This window comes from Chiloscyllium plagiosum, unplaced genomic scaffold, assembly GCF_037043375.1.
Source record: "Chiloscyllium plagiosum isolate Xiang-an unplaced genomic scaffold, Cpla_swu_hap1 HiC_scaffold_11, whole genome shotgun sequence".
NCBI classification, from domain to species: Eukaryota; Metazoa; Chordata; class Chondrichthyes; order Orectolobiformes; family Hemiscylliidae; genus Chiloscyllium; species Chiloscyllium plagiosum.
The window spans coordinates 18,614,201-18,634,059 of NW_028270149.1; the positions used below are offsets into that span (position 1 = coordinate 18,614,201).

General features: G+C 45.2%; 1 protein-coding gene across 1 annotated transcript in view; it reads left to right on the forward strand.

Annotated features, from left to right (window-relative positions):
* Nucleotides 1–993: 993 nt before the first annotated feature.
* Nucleotides 994–19,859, forward strand: part of slc25a43 (solute carrier family 25 member 43) — a 31,046-nt gene continuing 12,180 nt past the window's right edge. The window contains exons 1-2 of the mRNA XM_043705098.2: nt 994–1,350; nt 5,999–6,240. Coding sequence (XP_043561033.1) covers nt 1,079–1,350; nt 5,999–6,240 — 514 coding nt within the window. The 5' untranslated portion in view covers nt 994–1,078. The remainder of the gene's footprint in view (nt 1,351–5,998; nt 6,241–19,859) is intronic.

Below are 19,859 nucleotides of genomic sequence, written 5' to 3' on the forward strand. Positions count from 1 at the left end.
TCATGACAGCGCATAAACCGACAGCCAGAATTTGAATAAAGATTCGTGCACTTTGTGTCTTCCACTGTGTCTCACACCTGCACACACACACCATGGGTGCTGGGGATAAAATAAGCACTACCGCACTTAGGTAAAAAAAGAGAAAAAAAAAGAAAAAATAAAAAAATAAAAAAAGGAAAAAAAAATAAACTGACAGCCAGATTCAGACAACAACTCATCGGAACAGACGACCCAATACCCATCGTGTGCAAGGCTAACGTGGTGTACCAGATTCCAAGCAGGCACTGCACAAAACACTTTATAGGACAAACAGGCAGACAACTAGCAATCTGCACCAACTAGCCACTAAACACCACGACCAGCTGTCCCTATTATCTATACACACAGACAACACGGACCACAAATACGATTGGAACAACAATAATAGGACAAGCTAAACAGAGGACAGGCAGAAAATTTCTCGAAGCATGGCACTCATCCATGGACTCCATCAGTAAACACATTGACCTCGATCCAATATACCGGACACTGGAAGGAACCGGTAACTGAAGGGAACCAAATAAATCCCAGAAGATACAGTACAGCAGCTCTTCACAGGAGCCTCCACAGCTCTGAGGATGTCACCTAGCCAGGTGGTGAAACGTCTGCAAATCAAATTCCCAGCTCTGTGAATATACCTACAAGAACAGCAACCGGCACCCGAGCCACAAACCTTTACCCAAACCCTTGAACCGAGGTTTCCAGCTCTTGGGGGCGGAACTGTTCTGTGATGACGAATTTTGATCTGTCGACAATAATCCGCAAACTTGCAAAGAGTCGCTGTATTTAGGAAACGGATTGGCATCAAATACATCGGAGGTCTGTTCAGAACTGGGAGTTTCTTTATGACCGTTTTGCTTTTTAAAAACAAATCCAATACAAATGTAGATCATGCGGGTGAGTCGAACTTTAAGTCCAGCCCCCACCCCCCCGTTCTCTCTCGTCAGCTCACGGTCTGCTTCCTGCTCAGTCGCTGGAAATAAGGGCCGGGTTCCGGGACCGTTCAGGCTTTAGCCTAACGGACTGGACACCGGGAGCAATGGTGTTGGGTGAACGGGACTCCAGGCTGACCTCCTGCCAGAGCCTGGCTTGTGGGGCACTGGCAGGGTTGCTGAGCCGCTCCCTCACCTGCCCGCTGGATGTGGTCAAGGTCCTGAGCCAAGTGGGGACTTTCCACAGCAAGAGGGGCTTCCTGAGGACCTTCCAGATCCTCTCGGAGGCCGAGGGGCTGCGGGCCCTGTGGAAGGGAAATGCTATCGCGTGTGCACGGCTTTTCCCCTACAGCACCGTGCAAGTGTCCGCTTACAACAGGTAAGGCACTTGCACATTTCACCGTCAGGGAAATATATGCTTGAAATGCAAGACTCCCGGGCTGGGAGGTGGGTCTTTATTCAAATTGTTCATTTCACATGTCTCTAAAGGCACTTTTCTTTTGAATTTGTACAACTCTTAACGTCCGCGTTTTATTTTTAAAAAGAAAGTGATTGATTGAAGTCATGGGTTCAAGCTAAGCTAATTCTGTTCCTCTCCAGGCTGCGCCTCAGTTGGCGGTGTTTGTGTGTGAGCTGGGTTAAGTCTGTTGCCCGGAACACTCACGCCTCCCTCGGTATCCAATCCTGAGCTCTCTGTCACTCGGCAGACATTGACGCGCTGTTTCAGTTCCGGGTGGAACTTGCAATTTTATACACAGCAAGTCTTTTTTTAAGAACATGGGCAGGAGCATCTCAACGTTTTAAAACAAAAATCTAGGAACGACAGTCAGGTATAGGCCACATTCTGCTGTGATAAAGTAACAACCACCGGCATAAAGTCTCAATGCTATTGTTTGCTGTGACCAGTTCTTCCTGAAGTTAGTTAAAAATCACACAACACCAGGTTATAGTCCAACAGGTTTAATCGGAAGCACTAGCTTTCGGAGCGACGCTCCTTCATCAGGTGGTTGTGGAGCAGCCTTCCGAAAGCTAGTGCTTCCGATTAAACCTGTTAGACTATACTTGATAGACTATAACTTGATGTTGTGTGATTTTGACTTTGTACATCCAACACCGGCAACTCCAAATCATTTCTGAAGTTAGTTTTAGTATCATTGAGGAAGGAGACAAAGCCCCTGCTCCTAATCGCTGATTCCTGCATCATGAGCATTTGTACTGGGGGCTCCTGTAGTGGAGTGGTAAATCCATACCAAGTCCAAAGATGTGCAGGTTAGGTGAATTGGTCATGCTAAATTGCCCCTAGTGTTAGGTGGATTAGTCAGGGGTGAATGTAGGGGAATGGGTCTGGGTGGGTTGCGCTTCGGCGGGTCGGTGCGGACTTGTTGGGCCGAAGGGCCTGTAAGTAATCTAATCGAAGTTGATTCAAAAATAAGTGTTTGGGAAAACGGGAGGTGGGCGGTGTGCAGGATGAGGCTATTTAGACCTAGACAAGAAAACCCCAAAGACATGCAGATGCTGGAAATCCAAAACAAAATAGGAAAGGCTGGGAAAAGTTCAGCATGTCTGGCAGCATCTGAAGATAAAGCAGAATTAAGGTTTCTAGACCCAGGTACCCTTCTTCAGAACTGATTGTAGCTGGGAAAATGCTAGTGTGTATACTGGAGGCGAGGTGGGGGAAGGAGTAAAGAATAGTTGGAAAGGGGGCCCAAAGAGAGAGAGAAATATGTCTGGGTAGACAAAGGAGCGGGTAGAAGTCAGACTGGAACCTCACCTAGGTTCATGTGAAGGATAATAAGGTTCTAGAGTAATGTTGCTTCCTATTTATCCCAACAAGAATTGATCCTCAGCAAAACAGGGAATAAACAATGAAAATTATCGAATGGATTTACATTTACTTGGTGTAGTTCAAAATTGCAAAACCTGTGCCCACATTCCCGCCCCCCCCCCCCCCTCCATCCAAGGCCCCAAAGGAGCCTTCCACATCCATCAAAGTTTCACCTATATTTCCACAAATGTCCACTCCTGATGTGGTTTCCTTTACATTGGGAGACTGGATGCCATCTCGCAGAGCGCTTCAGGGAACATCTCCGGGCCACCTGCAACAACCAACCCACCGCCCCGTGGCCAAACATTTCAACTGTCCCTCCCACTCTACAGAGGATATGCAGGTCCTGGGCCTCCTCCACTGCCATTCCCTCACAACTTGACACCTGGAGGAAGAACGCCTCATCTTCCGCCTCGGAACCCCTCAACCCCAGGGCATCAATGTGGACTTCACCAGTTTCCCCATTTCCCCTACCCCCACCTTACCCCAGTTCCAAACTTCCAGCTCAGCACCATCCTCATGACCTGTCCTACCTGCCATCTATCCGCTCCACCCTCCCCTCTGACCTATCACCTTTATCCCCACCTCCATCCACCTATTGCACTCTCAACTACCTTCTTCCCAGCCCCATCCCCTCCCATTTATCTCTCCAACCCCGAGGCATCCAGCCTCATTCCTGATGAAGGGCTCCTGCCCGAAATGTCGATTTTCCTGCTCCTTGGATGCTGCCTGACCTGCTGTGCTTTTTCAGCACCACTCTACTCTTGACTCTAACCTCCAGCATCTGCAGTCCTCACTTTTGCATAGTTAATATTAGCAGATGTATTTGTCCTGTTGTTGTGGTTTTGTTCGCCGAGCTGGAAATTTTTGTTGCAAACGTTTCGTCCCCTGTCTAGGTGACATCCTCAGTGCTTGGGACCCTCCTGTGAAGCGCTTCTGTGGTGTTTCCTCCGGCATTTATAGTGGCCTGTCCCTGCTGCTTCCGGTTGTCAGTTTCAGCTGTCCGCTGTAGTGGCCGGTATATTGGGTCCAGGTCGATGTGTTTGTGGATGAGTGCAATGCTTCTAGGAATTCCCTGGCTGTTCTTTGTTTGGCTTGCCCTATAATGGTAGTCAGATATGTCGATGACACCTTTGTAATCATTAAAAACACAGAAATAGAGAACACACACTGCATCATCAACGCCACACTCACAGGAATTTGATTCATGAGAGAAGAAGAAAAGGATAACCAACTCCCATTCCTAGACGTGATGGTACAGAAAACACCAAACGGAGAATTCACCACAAAGGTATACAGGAAAGCCACACACACAGACCAAGTCCTGAACTATGAAAGCAACCACCCCAACACACACAAACGAAGTTGCATCAAGACACTATTCAAAAGGGCCACAACACACTGCAGCACACCAGAACTGCAAAAAGAGGAAGAGGAACACCTGTACAAGGTATTCGCCAAAAACGGATACCCGCGCAATTTCATCAACAGATGCCTAAGAGAAAGACAACGGAACGAGGACATCCCGCAACCCAAAGGACTAGCCACACTACCATACATCAGGAGCATTTCAGAACTGACAGCCAGACTACTGCGACCACTAGGACTTATAACAGCACACAAACCAACAGCCACCCTCAGACAACAACTCACCAGAACGAAGGACCCGATACCCAGCATGAGCAAAACTAATGTAGTGTACAAAATCCCATGCAAGGACTGCACAAAACACTATATAGGACAAACAGGAAGACAGCTAATGATCCGCATCCATGAACATCAACTAGCCACGAAACGCCACGACCAGCTATCCTTAGTAGCCACACACGCAGACGACAAGCAACATGAATTCGACTGGGACAACACTACCATTATAGGGCAAGCCAAATAAAGAACAGCCAGGGAATTCCTAGAAGCATGGCACTCATCCACAAACTCCATCAACAAACACATCGACCTGGACCCAATATACCGGCCACTACAGCGGACAGCTGAAACTGACAACCGGAAGCGGCAGGGACAGGCCACTATAAATGCCGGAGGAAACACCACAGAAGCGCTTCACAGGAGGGTCCCAAGCACTGAGGATGTCACCTAGACAGGGGACGAAACGTTTGCAACAAAAATTTCCAGCTCGGCGGACAGAACCACAACAACGAGCACCTGAGCTACAAATCTTCACCCAAACTTTGTATTTGTCCTGTTTTAACTCTTTTTTTTTATCACTAATTGTGAGTTTTCTAAACAGTAATTTGGCTTATGAATGAAAATTTCTGTATTCATACTTGCCATCTCTCTAGTTCATGAGCAATATTTTATGATTAAAATTTCTCATCCTTCAATTGGAACAAAAAGCTACTCATATTTATTTAAATGTTTACTTCCTCACTTTGTGTGTTCTCTTCAGGGCAATGCGTGTTTTTCATTCATATTTCTGCATTGTTCAATATTGTTAAAAATAAGCTAAAATTGGACTAGTTTCCTGGGTTATCTAACTATATGCTTTTATTAGCAACAAACACCCCAGTATCATTGGAGTGCTGGTTTTTCTCTGAATTCTTTGTTCTCCTGTTGTTACAGTTACTACAGAGTGATATTAATTGTAGAAAGTTGGTCAGATGGCCTAAGGCAGCATAAGGCAGACCCATCGAAATGAAGAGCTGACAAGCTGCCATTGTTACTAAATCCCTGATGTGACTGTGCAGTCTGCAATATCTGGTCACTCAGACAACACAGTGGGAATAAAGAGCTCCCATTGGTCCCACTCCCGCACTGTTCTTTCCACTTTGCCCTGCTTTTGCTTTTCAAATACTTATTCAATTTTCTCAAAGTTTATTATTGAGTTGACTCCCACCACTCTTTTAGGCAGTGCATTTCAGACCATAGCAACTCATTAGATTTAAAAAAATACTCCTGCCTCTGTTTCTGTTGCAGTTTTACCTTGAAATATGACCTTTTGCCTTCTAACCTCCACCATCAGGAACAATTTTTCTCCTTACTTACTCTTGGCAAAGTCATTGATTTTTAAACACCTTTGAATCGTCTCTAGTCAAAGGAGAATTAATCCCAGCTCTGTATCGTTCTAATAGCAATTATATTAGCTCTAATAATCGATAGCCCAAGCTTTTCAATGGTCAGTTTTCCAAGTTGGAAGTGACGACTGTTACCCACACCTCTTGAGACATTGCTCTTTATTTCCCAGGTTTGTCAGCTTCTTCATGGATGACTTTGGTCACATCTCCCATTGGAGTGCCATTGTAGCAGGGAGCCTGGCTGGGATCGTGGCTGCTGTCTTGACCTACCCAGCAGAGCTGATCGAGACCCGTCTAATTGTTCAGAACAGCACAGCTCCCACCTACAGAGGAATCATCCATACTTTCCTCACCATCTACACCAAGGAGGGATTCCTAGCACTTTACCGTGGGGCTTCATTGACAGTACTGGGTAGGTACACAAAACTTTCTGTACAATGAGAAATGTCCTGTTTTTGTAGGTTTTTGGGTTGTTGCTGCACTGACTATTAACAACTGAGATTGGACTGTCGCTCTTTAGTACCACTGGTCTGCTGGTCCCAATATAAAGCTCAATGCTTTATTCTAATACCAATATGCCCAATTAGATATTATCTATCTTCGGTTTAGAATTAAAAGTCCCATCAATCATGTTTCTTTAATAAACAAATGTATTGATCTATAATAAAACAAATTATTTGACAATGATGGAAGCTGTTTGATACACAGTTTGAAATATGAAAGTATATTTACTCCCTTTAAATAATCTAACATGTACATTAATTAAAGAAAGAAAACTTTCTTTGCAGAAGTTAATTTTGGGGTTTAAAAAAACTTCGTGGCCAAATAATGGTTAGTTCTTGAATGACAAAAGTACGAGGTATGTTATTCAAGATGGCTTTCAGTTGGTGTCCTGTCCTGGTGTCTGGTGCCACTAAATAAAAGCAGTTATCATTGGGATCTTTGCAGACATGGCTAATTCAAGACCCATCAAAGAACTTGGTTTTTTTTTTGTTTGGGAGAACACGTAAGTCTGTATATCAGTGAACACACTGGAAATACCAAAAGCATTTTCTCAGAAGAACTGTGGATGAACAGGATAACTTCTTTCTCTTTAGCACTCACTCAGCAACCGTACACCAGCCAAATAATATTGAAATGAAAACCAACTTCTATCAATCGTAAACATGGGTGTTTGATTTCCACTAAGTCTAAGCAATTAACTTAAGACACATGACTTCCAGTTGATGTTTTTTTTAAAAAGTCCCAAATTGTCCTGTGACTTTTTTTTCTGAAAGCAAACATTCCGGGTATCTCCTCCATCTTTTCAAATGAGCCACAGTCCACAATTCTTAAAGCACAAATCCTTAAAAGATTAAGGTGATAATGATGTAAATTCATGAAAGATTGTAAATATTTATGTTCTCTGATTTTTGTCAGGCTGTTTAGGAGACTCTGCAGTTAGCCTTAAGTAATCAAAGTTAGGACAGGATAGTTCAGTTGAGGTTCTCATTCCCAATGACTAGCTATCAATTCCTGCTGCAAGTACAAATGGGAACAGGATCAACCCTGAGTTTTGGTCCTTTCTCTCAGAATGATGGGCAATGCTCCTGTTAAAGTACAGATTTGAGATGGCCCAGGGAATCCCTTGTGGACTCAGACCTGTAAAGCCTCTCCCTTGGTTCATCCCAGAGATCGTACTCTTTGGAAGTCTGGATTTAGAAACCTCTTACAGATGGATTAGTTTAATTTTAGTCATCTCCTTTATTCACTAATAGCATCACTGTTACAACATAACACTGATACCTATAAGCTAAACTAACTAAGTTCTAATAACCTAGGAGAGTAGGGTACCAGCTCTTCAGGTGACCCAACAGGCTACTCCAACGTACTGATACAAAGTGGCTTCCTTTATACAAAAGTTTACAAAAACACTGCATGTTCTTAATTAGATAGATAACAGTGAAAGGCAATAATTCGTAAGGAAGAAAAGTTAATTGACAGGTCTGTGTGCGCTTGACTAATCACTCCTACAGGCCTTGAGCTATCCATCAGGTGGGAAAAACTAAATCCAGCTGAGTTGGGCATCTGCTGGCGAGATAAGTTCTATAAAGAAGTATCCGTCTAAATTAAGTGGGAGATGTCATAAGGTAGCCTTGCACAGCTCGCATGTCTGATATCATTTTTTTACGAAATGGCTTCTTAGCAAGGAGGGCAAACATTTGGCCATAAAATGGCTTCCCGACAGATTGTGTCAGAATCTCTTCAATGTTAGGTTTAGAATAATTTTAAGCTGGGAGCAGATTCCTGCTTTTTATCTTAAGCACAGAATCATTCTGTACCTGAGGCTGAAATGTTACTGCAAGATTGTATTTAAAATAATTAATTAGTCTCGAAATAAACATTTCATCTTATCAAGTTTGTGATTCAAATTCAACTAAGACACAAGATCTGATTAATTAGAATTGACAGTGCAGCAGTGTAAGGTCTGTAGAGTGGTCTGCAAGAATAGCAGGTAAGTTAAGGCTTCATCAATATTATCTTTAGAGTTTGTATTTAATAACCGGTAATGGCTACTCAAAATCATCAAAAAGTCTCAAAATGCAATTAAATTCAATCCAAAGCTGGTAAGCACTAAAAGTTAATTTTCTACTGGATTCAACAGCCTCAGCACTAAAATGGTCTCTCTCCCAAGTGTCCTTTTGAACTCTCAAGTCAGCAAAGTTTTTTTTCTCTCTATGTCTGCCCCGCTTGCAAGGGGTAATAAGAATCCATTATAGTGAACAAGATCCAATAATTAATTACAAAACTTTTGATAGTACCAAGTTTTGTTTCAGGGTCAGATTCAACTACTGTCATTGATTTCACAAGGGAACGGCTGTGAATATTATCACTTGGTGTCCTGTTCACACAGATTCACCAATGCCAAGGCAAATGTTCTTAATTTTCCTGAAGAAGGGCTCATGCCCGAAACGTCGATTCTCCTGCTCCTTGGATGCTGCCTGACCTGCTGTGCTTTTCCAGCAACACATTTTCAACAATTGTTCTTAATTGCCTTACAGCATTCTGTTATCACTTGCTGAGCCCAGATATCCCTATCTTCTGCATTCCTTGAGATTCCCCCCTTTTTCTGAGCCTTCCTGCCTGTCTATTTTTAAGTGCAGTAAATGTGTTCTATAATTCAGCATTACATTTTAGTCTAAATGTTTAAAGACAAGTTTTAAGGCTACAGACTTTCTCACTTCCCGTCAGTACTGCCACTTCAATGATCATTTAGAGTCATAGAGATGTACAGCATGGAAAGAGACCCTTCGGTCCAATTTGTCCATGCTGACCAGATATCCCAACCCAATCTAGTCCCACCTACCAGCACCTGGCCCATATCCCTCCAAATCCTTCCTATTCATATACCCATCCAAATGCCTCTTAAATGTTTCAATTGTACCAGCCTCCACCACATCCTCTGGCAGCTCATTCCATACATGTACCACCCTCTGCATGAAAAAGTTGCCCCTTAGGTCTCTTTTATATCTTTCCCCTCTCACCCTAAACCTATGCTCCAACTGTTCTGGACTCCCCGATCCCAGGGAAAAGACTTTGTCTATTTATCTTATTCATGCCCCTCATAACTTTGTAAACCTCTATAAGGTCACCCCTCAGCCTCCGACGCTCTAGGGAAAACAGCCCCAGCCTGTTCAGCCTCTCCCTATAGCTCAAATCCTCCAACCCTGGCATCATCCTTGTAAATCTTTTCTGAATCCTTTCAAATTTCGCAACATCTTTCTGATAGGAAGGAGACCAGAATTGCAAGCAATATTCCAACAGTGGCCTAACCAATGTCCTGTACAGCCGCAACATGACCTCCCAACTCCTGTACTCAATACTCTGAGCAATAAAGGAAAGCATACCAAACGCCTTCTTCACTATCCTATCTACCTGCGACTCCACTTACAAGGAGCTATGAACCTGCACTCCAAGGTCTCTTTGTTCAGCAACACCCTTGGTAATGTCCAGGTGAGGAGATGGTCAGGGATGAAAATGGATTAGAAAAGTGTATGAGTAATTGAAGGAAGAAATCTGAAAGAATTATGGAACAGAATGACACAATCATTACAGAGCAGAAAAGGGCCATTCAATCCATGTGTCTACACCGACTGTATTATCCTGTGTTGGATCCTGCCTTTTCTCCATATTCTTACACATCATTACTATCCAATAAACAATCCAAAACCCTCTTGAATGCCTTAATCAAACCAGCCTCCACCAAATTTCCAGGCAGTGTCTTTCATACCCTAACAATATGCCATGTCAAAACATTCTTTCACATCTCCCATACTTTGTTTGCACACCCATACTCGCTTGTTCCCGTTTCTTTTACAAGCGGAAACCGTTACACCTTCTCTACACTATCCAGCCAGTTCACGATTTTGAAAACCTCAATTAGACTTCCTCTCTGCTCCTTATTCTCTCAGGGAGAACAGTCACAATTTTTAAAAACCTGTCCTCATAAATATAGTTTCTCATTCCTGGATCTATTTTAGTAAATCTCTTGCACACTCCCTTTAATGCATTCACATCTTTCCTATATGTCTCCCATAACTGTATACAGTATTCCTGCTGAGGTCTTCCAAGTGTCTTGTACAAGTTCAGCATCCCCTCACTGCTCTTGTACTCTGTGCTATTAGTAAAGGTGAGGATGCTGTATAGACTTTTGTTAATGCTCTCTCCACGTGATCTGCCACCTTTCAATGACCCATGCACATCTTCACCTAAGTCCATCTTGCACCTGCTTTAGAATTGGAGAAAGTGAGGATTGCAGGTGCTGGAGATCAGAGCCAAAAAGTGTGGCGTTGGAAAGGCACAGCTGGTCATGCAGCATCTGAGGCGCAGGAGAGTCAACGTTTCGAGCACAGGCATTTCTGTTCCTCGGATACTTCCTGTGTTTTTCCAGTGTCACACGTTTTGACCTTGCTTTAGAGTTGTCTTTGTGTTCTTCTGCCCAGCGTGCATCCAGTTACAAGTACAGTAACAGTAATGCTGGTTGTGAGGGCATGGGGGTCAGGTTAAGTTTGTGATGTTTGACAAAGCTGCCTGTTGGTGATGCTATTTTAAAGAAAGCCTCCACCCCCCAAAAGGACGGATTAAAGAGAACATTAATTCCCATTTCGCTACTACCTTTCCATTGATGGAGTTTCTCATAACTGGTTATTAAAGGGCACCTATAGAGTCAGTGTCATAGTCGTACAGCATGGAAACAGCCTTCGGTCCAACTTACCCATGCTAACCAACTTTCCTAAACTAAACTAGTCCAATTTGCTCGTCTTTGGCCCACATTCCTTTAAATCATTCCTATTCATGTACCTGTCCAAGTGTCATCTTAAATGTAACAGTACAGTCAGTTCTGCTATAACATTCTTGTGCAATCCCATGCTCTAAGAAAGTTGCATGCTAGCAGCATCATTTAAACTGATGGGGCCGGAATCACTTTATAACCAATACATGCTTTAAAAGCTTGTGCTTTAGAAACAGTATTCCTAATTCATCAGTTGCGTTACAGTGAGTTTGCATTAATGAAATGCACATTTATAGCAAAGCAACCTGTATCTGCATCTACAACTTCCTCTGGCAGTTCATTCCACATATAAACCAATCTCTCCAAGTAAAAGTTGCCTCTCAGGTCGCGATTAAATCTTTCTCCCCTCACCTTAGAAATATGCTCTCTAGTTTTGAACTCCCTCCCCCAAGGGAAAAGGCCTTTTCTATTCACCATATCCTTTATTCCTGATGAAGGGCTTTTGCCCGAAATGTCGATTTCGAAGCTCCTTGGATGCTGCCTGAACTGCTGTGCTCTTCCAGCACCACTAATCCAGAATCTGGTTTCCAGCATCTGCAGTCATTATTTTTAACCTTATATCTATTCCTTTCATGATTTTTTAAACTTGCATCTTTTTGGCAGTGGAATGTTTAATCCTTGAGTCCCCAATGTGCCTTGAAAGAGAAGTAAAACATGGAACTGATCCCTTTATGGCTTTCTAGCTTCCTCATTCCCTCCTTTTGATCATTCGATGATCAACCAGGTCCCCTTAGAGCCTATAGCAAAAACATTCGGACAACAGAGCATTAGCATGCAGGAGATTATAATTAGTATTGTAATTCCGATATGAACCAGCAGGCCTCCAAGAATGTCCCCAGTGACCACCCTCCCATGCCATCACTAAACCCCTTATCGATAGTTTGGAGAGTCTGGATTTTCCATGTGATATGCTTAGAGAGGTCAGTGATGTTAGTGGGCTTGTCAGGGATGTAAGTGCAACACTCTGCCACAATAGCACAGGTGCCACCCTCCTTGGCTAGGAGGAAGTCCAGGGCCAAATGATTCTGGGGGGCTACAGTCCTAACTGCAAATAGTTCTACGTTAATTTCAGTTAAAGCATTAGCCGTATCATTGGTGGCCCTTTCCCAAATGGTCCTGAGCTGACTAAGGTCTTGGGCATGTAAATAGGTTCCCGCTGAGGGAGAGAACATTCCCACCCAGGTGAAGAACCTGGTAAGAGACCTTCTAGATCTCAGGGGGGTGAGGGCAGGTTGCCCAAAATTCGAATGTGAGGTACAACATACTGCATGTAGCATGACCCCTCCCAATCTGAGGAAGGCCAGGGGTAGGTTTTCAACCCGCAAATGAAGTATGTGCCATTGTAAGCTGTCAGGGTGGAAACAGCCCCCCCCCCCCTCACAGCCTGGAGAGTTATTCCAGAGGTGGCCTGGGGTTCTGTTGTGGATGGCAGACCAATCAAATGTAAAGTACCCATATTCTGTTAAGTTCTGAATAGGTTCGACCCAGGGGATGGTAGAGGAGCATTCACTCATTCCCACATAAGCACCTTTGGAGGACTTCCCTTTCTGCATGAAAAAAAATGGTGTAGTTGATGGTGTTGTTGAGAACTGCAAGGGAGGGAGGTCTGTGTGATTGGTTGTAAATAGGGTGATACCAGCCCCTGAATGAGGTCACGTTATACCCTGCCGACTGCCACTCTCGTGCATCATCGGTGTTAGCAAGATCACCGGAGAGGCTTCGACGCAGTAGCCATTTGGCCAATTGATGCCAGTGAAAAGGTAAGGGCCACAAAAGGATTCCCCCCCCCACTGAGTGGGGTGGCATGTGGGCACGTACCCAGCAGTGGGTGTCTCTGCCCTGTATGTGGACTGTCTGATAGGCTAGGTGCAAAAAGCTATGATGCTGAGCGGTGTCAATTTGGAGTCCATCTGTTCCCAAGGCCCCATTTCCCAAAGTCACCAACAGGTCACAAGTATGGAAAATGTCCTTGTCCTTAGTTGGTGTCTGCTTCCACGCTGACTCTTTTGCAGTCGATTCTGTGTATCCACCGGGGATGCCCTTGTACTTTCACAGCCGTAGGAGTGGTTAGCAGCACCTGGAATGGTCCTTTCCATCGCGGTCCCAGCTCCTTTCGTTCCCAGTCCTTTATCAGGATGAAATCCCCTGGCTCGACAGCGGGCCATTTCCTTCAGGCAGATCGTTACTTTCTCTGTAAGCCTGGCATACCTGCGAATGCAAGCCATGGAGAGTTTTGGTTAGCCCCTGTGGGTACGCCCCCACTCCCTCTCCCAGGGTGTTCATATCTGATCTCTCAGGGAGAAGGGGGTCGGACTATCCCAGGTCCCCATGGGTCCTCGTGAGCTTCCTGTAAACCACCTCAGCTGGAGATAGACCAGTTTTGCTAGAAGGGGTAACCCTCATGTGGAACAGGATTAGAGGGAGGACCTTTGACCAACTGAGGCCTGTTTCCTGCTTTAGCTTTGCCAGCTTATATTTTAGGGTACCATTTGCCCATTCCACCACTCCAGCCTCTTTTGGGTGGTGGGTACAGTGGAATTGTTGTTTATTGCTAGTTCTCTGCAAATCCCCTGGTTAATCTTAGCCACGAAGTGTGGCCCATTGTCTGAGCTAATGGTCTCCGGGAGTCCATTTCGGGGAATTATTTCCCTCAGCAGTATTTTCACCACAGTTGCAGCTGTGTTGTCCATCGTTGGGATTGCCTCAATCCATCTGCAGAAGGCATCTATTATTACCAAACAATACTTATAACACTGTACTCTGGGTAGTTCTATAAAATCTAATTGTAAACAATTGAAAGGCCCACCAGGCAAGGGCGTAGTCCTGGAACTGCAAGGCATCCCCTTTCCAGCATTAGTCTTTTTACAGATCAAACATGCTTATGCTGGTTTCTCAGCTGTCTTCTGGAATTTGGGGTGCCACCAGGTCTGGAGCAAAGTGCTGACCATTCCATCCTTGCCTAGGTATGTACAGTTATGTACATAGTCTACTACGATAGGTAAAAGAAAAGAGGGAACACAAACCTGTCCTGCAGGGATCATCCATAGTTTGGTATGGGCATCAATGGTGCAGCCCATCAGTGACCACCATCTGTGTTCCTCTGCAGGGGCGTCCCCCAGTAAATGACGTATCTCACCCAGGTCTGGCCTTCACATCGTCATACGTTTGTAACTAGGTGTTGCTCTGAGCCCAACTGAACTAGGAGAGCAGGGTGTAACACTGCCTACTTGGTGGTGACATCTACTTGTGTATTGCCCTTAGAGACCCTGTCAGTTGTACCAGTGTGGGCTGAGCATTTGACCACTGCTAGGCTGGAAGGTAACTGTAAGGCCTGTAAGAGATTATACACAAAAACAGCGTTACTAATGGGTTGCCCCGTGGTGGTTAAAAATCCCCTATGTTCCCAAAGGGCGCCTTAGTTGTGGGCGACGCCAAAAGCATCGCAAGAGTCTGTGTAAATATTGGCCGAACTCCCCTCTGCCAGGATGCAAGCCCAAGTGAGGACAAACAACTCTCGGGCTGACAGTGCAGTTTCGAAGCCTGTGTATTCAACCACCTCATCATGTGGCAATCGCGTATCCAGAGCATCGCTGACCTGTGGGTGAAATGTAGGAGCTGCCATCCACATAAAGGGTGAAGTCTGCATGTTTAAGGGGCAGCTCAGCTAAATCACCACGAGCAGAGGTGAAAAGATGATTCTGTAGCAGGCAGTCATGTTCAGGAGATGAGAGGTACTGCGGGGGTACCATCAGGAAGGTGGCCGGATTCAGGGTGGTGCAATGAGAAAAGGTCAGTAGTGGGTTGTTGATTAGGGCTGCTCCGTATTTGTTCTGGCCTGTGCCTGTGTTAAATGCTGCCGGGAGGTGAGAAGGTCGACAGCAGAGTGTGTGGTTAAAACCCCGACCGGCTGGTGTCGGGTGATGTTTGAGGCCGCTGATACGAGGACATGTATAGCAGGAAGTCCCTGTGAGCAGGGCGGGAGGCCGGACGCTACCGGGTCCAGTTTGGTTGAAATGTATGCCACCAGCTGCTTCCATTTGGGTGAGGACGGCTGTGGCACATCCATCCGTAATGGTGACATACAGTTGGAATGGTCGATCGTACAGGGGTTGGCCTAGGACTGGGGCTTGTAGAAGGCTTTTTTTTTATTTCAGTCAGTGCCGTCAGCTGCTCGGTTGAAAGGGTGAAGTCGGGGAAGGGGGTGGGGGCAGTGGTTGATGCCAGTGGAGTCAGTAGGCGAGTATACAGGGTGACATTGGGAATCCATTGCCGACAGAGATTTAGAAGGCCTAGGAGGGCCTGCATCACTTTCGGGGTTGTGGGCGGTAAGGTTTCTGCAATGGGCCGAATGCGTTTCTCTGTCAAGAGGAGAAGACTCAAAAGTTTCACCTCCTTTTGACAGCGCTTGACCTTATGGGGCAGAACCAAATACCCAAGGATGTGTAAAAAATTCAATAGTACTGTGGTATCAGTCTCACAGTTAGACAGGCTGTTACTGGCAACGAGCAGGTTATCTACATGTTGGACAACTGTGGATCCTTGTGGGAGTTTCAGGGTCCTTAACTGACTGTGGCAGGTTTGTGAGAATATGGTGGGTGAGTGACAAACCCCTGGGGCAGGCTGGTCCAACGTCCCTGGTTGGGTTGACTGAGGATGCATGGCGGGTCAGGATGCCGACCTTCTGTTGTGGGAGTATTTCAAATGGCCCTCTGTGAAGTGTTGCCACAGTCCCCTGGTGTTGGAAGCGAGTTGTGTCAGGGTGTAGGCAAGGTGGCATACATCTTTAGGTTTAAACCATGGGCCAACAATTTGAGTCAGAGAGTCATAGAGTCATAGAGATGTACAGCACGGAAACAGACCCTTTGGTCCAACTCGTCCACGTCGACCAGATATCCCAACCCAATAGAGTCCCACCTGCCAGCATCTGGCCCATATTTCTCCAAACCCTTCCTATTCATATACCCATCCAGATGGCTTTTAAATGTTGCAATTGTACCAGCCTCCACCACTTCCTCTGGCAGCTCATTCCATGCACGTACCACCCTCTGAGTGAAAATGTTGCCCCTTAGGACTCTTTTATATCTTTCCCCTCTCACCCTTAGCATGTGCCCTCTAGTTCTGGACTCCCCCATCCCAGGAAAAAGACTTTGTCTATTTATCCTATCCATGCCCCTCATAATTTTGTAAACCTCTATAAGGTCACCCCTCAGCCTCCGACGCTCCAGGGAAAACAGGCCCAGCCTGTTCAGCCTCTCCCTATAGCTCAAATCCTCCAACCCTGGCAACATCCTTGTAAATCTTTTCTGAACCCTTTCAAGTTTCACAACATCTTTCCGATAGGAAGGAGACCAGAATTGCGCGCAATATTCCAACAGCCTAACCAATGTCCTGTACAGCCGCAACATGACCTCCCAACTCCTGTACTCAATACTCTGACCAATAAAGGAAAGCATACCAAACGCCTTCTTCACTATCCTATCTACCTGCGACTCCATTTTCAAGGAACTATGAACCTGCACTCCAAAGTCTCTTTGTTCAGCAACACTCCCTAGGACCTTACCATTAAGTGAATAAGTCCTGCTAAGATTTGCTTTCCCAAAATGCAGCACCTCACGTTTATCTAAATTCAACTCCATCTACCACTTCTCAGCCCATTGGCCCATCTGATCAAGATCCCGCTGTAATCTGAGGTACCTTCTTTGCTGTCCACACACCTCCAAATTTGGTGTCATCTGCAAACTTTCTATCTATACCTCTTATGCTCGCATCCAAATCATTTATATAAACCTCCAGTCTGAAAAACAACCCTCCACCACCACCCTCTGTCTTCTACCTTTGAGCCAGTTCTGTATCCAAATGGCGAGTTCTCCCTGTATTCCATGAGATCTAACCTTGCTAATCAGTCTTCCATGAGGAACCATGTCGAACGCCTTACTGAAGTCCATGTCGATCACATTTACCGCTCTGCCCTCATCAATCCTCTTTGTTACTTCTTCAAAAAACTCAATTGAGTTTGTGAGGCATGATTTCCCACTCACAAAGCCATGTTGACTATCCCTAATCAGTCCTTGCCTTTCCAAATACATGTACATCCTGTCCCTCAGGATTCCCTCCAACAACTTGCCCACCTCCGACATCAGGCTCACTGGTCTCTAGTTCCCTGGCTTGTCCTTACCACCCTTCTTAAACAGTGGCACCACGTTTGCCAACCTCCCGTCTTCTGGCACCTTACCTGTGACTATCAATGATACCAATATCTCAGTAAGAGGCCCAGCAATCACTTCCCTAGCTTCCCACATGATCAGGTCCTGGGAATTTATCCACTTTTATGTGTTTCAAGACATCCAGCACTTCCTCTCTGTAATATGGACATTTTTCAAGATATCACCATCTATTTCCCTACATTCTATATCTTCCACGTCCTTTTTCCACAGTAAATACTGATGCAAAATACTCGTTTAGTATCTCCCCCATCTCCTGTGGCTCCACACAAAGGCTGCCTTGCTGATCTTTGAGGGGCCCTATTCTCTCCCTAGTTACCCTTCCGTCCTTAATGTTTTTGTAAAAACTCTTTGGATTCTCCTTAACTCTATTTGCCAAAACTATCTCATATTCCCTTTTTGCCCTCCTGATTTCTCTCTTAAATATATTCCTCTGCATCTATACTTGTTTGAGGATACACTCAATTTATCCTGTTTATACCTTACATATGCTTCCTTCTTTTGCTTAACCAAACCCTCGATTTCTTTAGTCATCCAACATTCCCTACACCTACCAGCCTTTCCTTTCACCCTAACAGGAATATACTTTCTCTGGACTCTCATTATCTCATTTCTGAAGGCTTCCCATTTTCCAGCCGTCCCTTTACCTGCGAACATCTGCCCCCAGTCAGCTTTTGAAAATTCTTGCCTAATACCGTCAAAATTGGCCTTCCTCCAATTTAGAACTTCAACTTTTAGATCCGGTCTATCCTTTTCCATCATTTTTTTAAAACGAATAGAATTATGGTCACTGGCCCCAAAGTGCTTCCCCACTGACACCTCAGTCACCTGCCCTGCCTTATTTCCCAAGAGTAGGTCAAGTTTTGCACCTTCTCTAGTAGGTACAACAACGTAGTGAATCAGAAACCTTTCTTGTACACACTTAACAAATTCCTCTCCATCTAAACCCTGAAGGTTATGGCAGTCCCAGTTTATGTTTGGAAAGTTAAAATCCCCGACCATACCCACCCTATTATTCTTACAAATAACTGAGATCTCCTTACAAATTTGTTTCACAATTTCCCTCTGACTATTAGGGGGTCAATAATACAATCCCAATAAGGTGATCGTCCCTTTCTTACTTCTCAGTTCCACCCAAATAACTTCCCTGGATGTATTTCCAGGAATATCCTCCCTAAGTACAGCTGTAATGCTATCCCTTATCAAAAATGCCACTTCCCCTCTTCTCTTGCCTCCCTTTCTGTCCTTCCTGTAGCATTTGTATCCTGGAACATTAAACTGCCAGTCCTGTCCATCCCTGAGCCATGTTTCTGTAATTGCTATCTTATCCCAGTCCCATGTTCCTAACCATGCCCTGAGTTCATCTGCCTTCCCTGTTAGGCCTCTTGCATTGAAATAAATGCAGTTTAATTTATCAGTCCTACCTTGTTCTCTGCTTTTTCCCTGCCTGCCCTGACTGTTTGATTCTCCTTTGTTCTCAACTGTACCAGTATCAGATTGAAATCTTTCCTCACTATTTCCCTGGGTCCCCCCCTCCTACCTTACATTCGTGGGTGGCACGGTGGCACAGCAGTTAGCACTGCTGCCTCACAGCGCCTGAGACCCGGGTTCAATTCCCGCCTCAGGCGACTGACTGTGTGGAGTTTGCACGTTCTCCCCGTGTCTGCGTGGGTTTCCTCCGGGTGCTCCGGTTTCCTCCCACAGTCCAAAAGATGTGCAGGGTCAGGTGAATTGGCCATGCTAAATTGCCCGTAGTGTTGGGTAAGGGGTAAATGTAGGGGTATGGGTGGGTTTCGCTTCGGCGGGTCGGTGTGGACTTGTTGGGCCAAAGGGCCTGTTTCCACACTGTAATCTAATCTAATCTAATCTAATCTAATCTAAAAAAAAACCTTACTAGTATAAATCTTCCCAAGCAGCTCTAGCAAATCTCCCTGCCAATATATTAATCCCCTTCCAATTTAGGTGCAATCCATCCTTCTTGTCCAGGTCACTTCTACCCCAAAACAGCTTTCAATGATCCAAAAATGTGAATCCTTCTCCCATACACCAGTTCCTCAGCCATGCATTCATCTGCTCTATCCTCCTATTCCTGCCCTCGCTAGCTTGTAGCACCTGGGACTACCAACCACATATGCTGCCTCAGGTAGTATGGGATTCGAACAAAATAAGCAGAGCCTTGCTTACCTTCAACCTCACCAACAACCGAAACGGAGAATTCCCATGCCCTCAAATGGAGTATAATACCGGCTTTGTTCTGTGGAGCATCCAGTAGGGTCACAACAAACCATCCGGGGTCGGGAACGGCGGTGTGAAGGCAGATTGTTCAATGCTGAGTCCTGACCACTGGGGGACCGCAAACTGGGGGAATTGCGCCTGGCCATGCAGTCCCACCATAATGCCCTCATCCGTATAGGGGACAAAGCATATCCCTGCCTGCCAGGTTCTATCCGATCTTAACTGTCAGTGTGAAGGAAATCG